This window comes from Silene latifolia, chromosome 11 (genome assembly GCF_048544455.1).
Source record: "Silene latifolia isolate original U9 population chromosome 11, ASM4854445v1, whole genome shotgun sequence".
Taxonomy (NCBI): domain Eukaryota; kingdom Viridiplantae; phylum Streptophyta; class Magnoliopsida; order Caryophyllales; family Caryophyllaceae; genus Silene; species Silene latifolia.
This window is the reverse complement of record NC_133536.1, coordinates 191,907,054-191,912,845: the sequence shown is the minus strand read 5'-3', so window position 1 is coordinate 191,912,845 and position 5,792 is coordinate 191,907,054. Positions and strand designations below refer to the sequence as shown.

Genomic DNA, 5,792 nt, shown 5'->3' with positions numbered 1-5,792 from the left:
TTCAACCTGTTAACCTGTTAAAGATATTTTTCAGCCTGTTAACCTGTCTTATGTTTTACTAACTCTATAATCATATGCAGTTTTTTCTGTTATGATTAAAGTGGGTGGGATCCGGCCTAACTGGAGGGCTTATGTCCCCTGCCTGGCTGGAGGGCTTGGTATTCGGCCTGTCGGGAGGACATTTGGACGGTCGTCAAGGTCTCTCACCCTCTTGCACGTCACAGTACTGCATCTAGCCGTTGTAGAGGTGTGCAGTAAATACCTGTGTTGGGCAACTATTTCATGCCTGTATTTACCGTATCTGGTGTGGGTTACCAACCTTCGTTTGGGCACGACAGGATGCGGAAAATTTTAAAAGGTACTTCAAAAAGTACAGCTATAACAGGGTAGCCTCAATCCTGAAGATTTTATTCATGTAACAACAATTCATGTATAATTTTTTTAGAATTCAAGTATTATATTAAAGTATGTATATGTAAGCAAGGTAGAACACATAAGTTTTTCATACAGGGTACATATAGAATTTGCTTGTTGATCATATAAGGCAGGTAATTTCATCAGGCAAAGAAAGCAGGAATAGATGTATCAAATAATTACAAGTTTAAATTTGAATTTTTACCTTATCAGGACAGGGTATAGCTGTTTTGTTCCAAGAATTATATATGAAATAGTTTCAAATGAGTTACATTCCAAGATCTCAGGATCATTTCTCCTTCTAAGGTTTGTAGCCTATCTGCTCCCTGTCCGACGATTGAGTCTATTAAATATGGGCCTTCCCATGCAGGGGTAAACTTGTCTGCTGATATTTCTTTTTTGTTTGGGAATAATTTTCGTATGACAAGGTCCCATTCCCTGAAAACTCTAATTTTGACATTCTTGTTATAGCTTTTAGCTACTGTTTGTTGATATGAAGCCATCCTGATTTTGGCAGAATCTCTCAATTCTTCTGTCAGGACTAATTTGTCTTGCATCAGGTCGGCATTTGCTTCGATGTTGTTTAGGCTGTATCTTGAGGTTGGCACATGTACTTCCACAGGGATGACTGCTTCACACTTATATACTAGGGAGTAAGGTGTCTGGCCTGTTGATGTTTTTGGAGTTATCCTGTATGCCCAGAGTACCAGTGGAAGTTCTTCAACCCATCTGCCTCGTCTACTCTTCAGCTTCTTTTTCAGGCAGTTGATGACTACTTTATTGCTTGATTTAGCCGGGCCGTTTGCTTTTGGGTAGCCAGGGGTCGAAGTCACCAGGTTTATATTCCATTCGTCACAGAAAGCCTTGGTTCTTTTTCCAACGAACTGAGTGCCAATGTCGCAGACTATCTCTGAAGGGACTCTGTACCTGCACATGATATTTGTCCTGATGAAGGATATTTACTTCCTTTTCCGTAACCTGCCTAAAAGAATCCCCTTCAATCCCCTTGGAGAAGAAATCAGTCATGGCTAACATGAACACTTTTTGGCCTGGGGCTACTGAGAGTTTTCCTTCTATATCCATGCCCCATTTTAAGAATGGTCAGGATGCAGATATTGAATGTAGTATTTCTGATGGCTGATGATTAATTGGGGCGTGTATTTGGCAGGCTTCACACTTTGCACAATAGTCTAGATAGTCAGCCCTCAGGGTTGGCCAGTAATAGCCAGTCCCGAGTACCTTGCTTGCCAGGCTTCTTCCTCCTTTATGATTGACGCAATATCCTTTATGAATTTTTTGAAGTACTTGCTTGGCTTCATGTGGTTCAAGGCACCTTAGATAGGGTCCAGCCTGAGATCTTTTAAACAGAGTATTATTGCTGATGGAAAAAGAAGAGGCCCTAATTTTAAATGCTCTGGCTTCGTGTCTGCCCTGAGGTAGTACACCTCGTAGGAACCAGTCGTAGTAGGGTTTAGTCCGGCAGTCATTGTCAGTGTTGACAGGAGTAACTTGTTCGGGTTTGCTGATAGCAGGTTTAAGTATATGAACAATACGTATCTTATCAAAAAAAGTAGGGGTGAAATTTGAAGCAAGGCTGGCCAGAGCATCAGCCTGGGTATTCAGGTTTCTTGGTATTTGCTCAATGTCAAATGAAATGAATTTATGGTAAATTTTTTTTGGCATATTCTAAATATAAAATCTTTTTTTCATCCATTTCTGTATAAATTCCTTTTATTTGATTTGCAATTAAAAGCGAATCAATTTTTACCTTTAAGTTTTGAACACCGAGGTCTAGACATACCTTGAGTCCTACTATGAGGGCTTCATACTCAGCCTCATTGTTAGTAGCTTTGAACTCACAACTCACAGCCTGGGCTATAGTGTCCCCTTGTGGCGATTTTAGCACTACTCATAACCCTGTGCCCCATACGTTGAATGCTCCATCAGTGAAAATGGTCCACTGCTGGTCCGGGGTTTTATTTTCTAATTGATTGACTTCTTTATCCAGGTCTGATTCTAGGTTAGGGCTGAAATCAGCCACAAAGTCTGCTAAGATCTGTGATTTAATTGTTTTCCTAGGTTCAAAGGTGATATCATAGGTACTATGCTGGACTGACAATTTGGCCATCCTGCCTGATAGTTCAGACTTTCGTAGCACAGCTTTTATGGGTAGGTTGGTCTTAACTATTATAGGGTGAGAATCGAAATAAGGACGCAACATGGCACATGACATGATCAAAGGTAAAACATACTTTTCAAGTAAGTCATATCTCAGTTGTGCATATAGTAAACTTTTACTTGCATAATAGACATGGTGTTGCTGGCATTCCAGTTCTTTTACCAAGACTGCACTTACCGCGGTTTCAGTGACTGAGAGGTATACTGACAGAGGCTCCCCCTTTTTCTGGCTTGGCCAGTATAGGTGGGGATGAGAGATATAATTTTAAATCTTGAAAGGCTTCTTCATGTTCATGGATCCATTGGAACTGCTTATTTTTCTGAGTAGGTTGTTAAATGTTTTACGCCTTTCAGATGATCTGGATATAGATCTGTTCAGGGCAGCTACCCTTCCTGTCAATTTTTGAATGTCTTTGACAGTCTTGGGTGACTGTAACTCTAGTATGGCCTTGATCTATTTAGGGTTGGCTTCTATGCGTCTCTTGGTCACCATATATTCTAAGAACTTCCCTGCAGAAACTCCAAAGTGGCATTTTGCAGGATTGAGCTTCATGTTGTATCTTTCTAGGATTTGAAATGCTTGTTCCAAGTGCTTCACATGATCTTGTGAATTTTTGGACTTCACTACCATGTCATCAATGTAGACCTCCATGGTGTCCCCAATCTGCTCTTTAAACATCAAGTTGATACAGGCGATGGTATGTTGCCCCTGCATTCTTTAGATCGAATGGCATAGCAGTGTAACAATATATGCCCCGGTCAGTAATGAATGCAATACTCTCCTGGTCAGCAGGGTACATCTTTATCTGATTGAATCCAATGGAAGCATCCATGAACGTGAGCTTTTCGTGTCCTGCTGTTGCATCTACCATGGCATCAATATGTGGAAGAGGGAATGGATCTTTTGGATAGGCTTTGTTTAAGTCAGTGTAATCTACACAGACTCTCCATTTGCCATTCTTTTTCTGCACGACCACCACGTTTGCTAGCCATTCAGGGTACATTACTTCTTTGATCATGCCCATGTCAAAGAGTTTGTCCACTTCTTCATTAATAGTGTTTCTTTCTGGTGCAAAATTTCGTCTTTTCTGTTGTCCAAGCTTAAAAGATGTGTCAATATTAAGTTTATGAGTGATAATATCAGCACTAATCCCAGTCATATCAAAGTGAGACCAAGAAAAACAGGAAGATTTATTTTTAAGGAAACTTACTAACTTGGGCCCGATTGAGTCAGAGGCATCAGAGCCAACTAGAACATACCTGTCAGGATACTCAGGGTTGAGGATTACCTGATCTGTTTCCATCTTGGGTGGTGCCACATACGTGCTCCTGACAGGGTATGGTAATTACTATGCGAGGGACTTACCTGCCTTGGAAGGCTTTAGGACCTCGGTATAGCACTCTTGGGCTGACTTATGCTCACCTTTGATAGTTGCCACTCCCCAATCCGTTGGCATCTTGATGCATTGATGGTAAGTTTAGGGGACAACCTTGACATTGTGAATCCAAGATCTGCCTAGGATGACGTTGTAAGAGGATAGGCAGTCTAGGACTCCAAATCTTTCATAGGATGCAACACCTTCAGCATAGGTAGGAAGATAGATTTTTCCCAATATGTTCTTCGTCTTGCCATTGAACCCTACCAAGACACTGGACTTCTTGGTGATTTGATCCTCTTTGATCTTCATGGCTTTGAGCACATCTAGCATGATCAGGTTTACTGAGCTGCCTCCGTCTACCAAGATCCTCCTTACATTGGCGGTTCCAATTTGCATGGAGATTACCAGGCCATCATGGTGAATGTTAGGAATGCCTACCAAATCACAATCATTGAATGTGATGGGTGGTATGTTGTTAGGCTTGCAAGGAGACTTAGTTTGAGGCGTCCTGGATATTTTCTTTGTTGCTGAACTGGTCAGGCCACAGATTTCTGATCCACCATTTATAAATTTTACATCGTAGAGTGGAGGTGAGGGAGGGAGATTGCGTTCCTGCTTCTTCTCCTTATTGTTTTTGCTGGGGTCTTCAATTCTGCCCATAGCTTTGATCAGGTCTTTGAAGTATCCAGCTTTCAACAGGTAGGCTACTTCCTTTCTGAGGGTAAAGCAATCTTTTGTCGTGTGCCCCATGTCCATGTGAAATTCACACCATTTGGTATGGTCCTTCCTTGGATTCAGGTTGTCTGGCTTCCTGGGCCACCTGACTACTGGCCCCATGTTATCCAATCGTTTGATCAAACCTGCAATATCAACACAGAAGCTATGTTCAGAGATAGATGGATGAACTTTAGCCTTACCTTGCTGTTCTTGCGTTAGGTTGACTTCTGATTTATCAGGCTTGGTGTATGGACCACTCCTGTAGTTATTGCTTCTGCCGCCCCTTTTTCTGTTCGGCTTATCATAGTCTTTTGAATTGCAAGATCCTCCAAACTTGTAACTCTTGTCTTCCTCTAGCCTGATATAGGCAAGCGTCTTTGCCTAGACATCTTCGAATGAGTGACAGGGATACTTGGTTAATTCACCATAAAGGTCACTGTTAGGTAACAGTCCCTGCCTGAATGCTTCCACTGCTGTGCCGACGTCATACCTGGGGATTGATACTTTTTCCTTGTTAAATCTAGCAAGAAAACTTCTAAGGCTCTCATCTTTTATCGGGGTAATCCTATATATGTCAGTGGAACGCTTTTCCAACTCCCTGCTGCTGGCAAACTGCTGGTTGTACGTATTGATCAGGTCAGCAAAGGATTTGATACTTCTATTTGGCAGGTTAATGTACCACTGCAGTGCAGGACCGGTCAGGGTGGTTCTAAATCATTTGCACATGCAAACCTGCCTAAATTCACTGGGAATAGATGCAGCCAACATCTTTTGTTTGTAGAAGGCTACATAGTTCTATGGATCTGAGGTCTCATCATAAGTCTTTATAGATGGAATCACAAATTTCTTGGGGAGAACCACCCTAGCTATCTCGTCTATGAAGGGTGAGTCAGCATAACTCTCTGGGGCAGCCTCCTCCATGCTGGCAAGAAATCCATGTATTTTTTTGAATTTTTCGTTGAGTTTATAAATTTCTTGGACTATTGCCATCATGACGGCTGCTCCTGTTTCATCAGGCTTTTCGTTGTCATATTTGGGAATGTCATCATCATCAATGTTGATCACTTTTTTTACACCACTTGGACTGCCAAAGTTTGAGAAATC

General features: G+C 41.7%; 3 protein-coding genes across 3 annotated transcripts; all 3 read right to left on the bottom strand.

The window, feature by feature from the left end:
* Positions 1-376: 376 nt before the first annotated feature.
* LOC141614533 (uncharacterized) lies at positions 377-1,349 on the bottom strand. The gene is made up of 2 exons (XM_074433278.1): positions 793-1,349; positions 377-398 (listed from the first exon to the last, which is right to left on the bottom strand). Exons 1-2 carry the CDS (start codon positions 1,347-1,349, stop codon positions 377-379), a joined length of 579 nt encoding a protein of 192 aa, XP_074289379.1.
* Positions 1,350-1,515: 166 nt separating this feature from the next.
* Positions 1,516-2,097, bottom strand: LOC141614532 (uncharacterized). Its single transcript, XM_074433277.1, has one exon. It carries the CDS (start codon positions 2,095-2,097, stop codon positions 1,516-1,518), a length of 582 nt encoding a protein of 193 aa, XP_074289378.1.
* A 1,973-nt stretch (positions 2,098-4,070) lies between these two features.
* Positions 4,071-5,456, bottom strand: LOC141614531 (uncharacterized). Its single transcript, XM_074433275.1, has 4 exons — positions 5,421-5,456; positions 5,101-5,303; positions 4,889-5,046; positions 4,071-4,831 (listed from the first exon to the last, which is right to left on the bottom strand). The coding sequence occupies exons 1-4, from the start codon at positions 5,454-5,456 to the stop codon at positions 4,071-4,073; spliced, it is 1,158 nt and encodes a 385-aa protein (XP_074289376.1).
* Between the last annotated feature and the right edge of the window lie 336 nt (positions 5,457-5,792).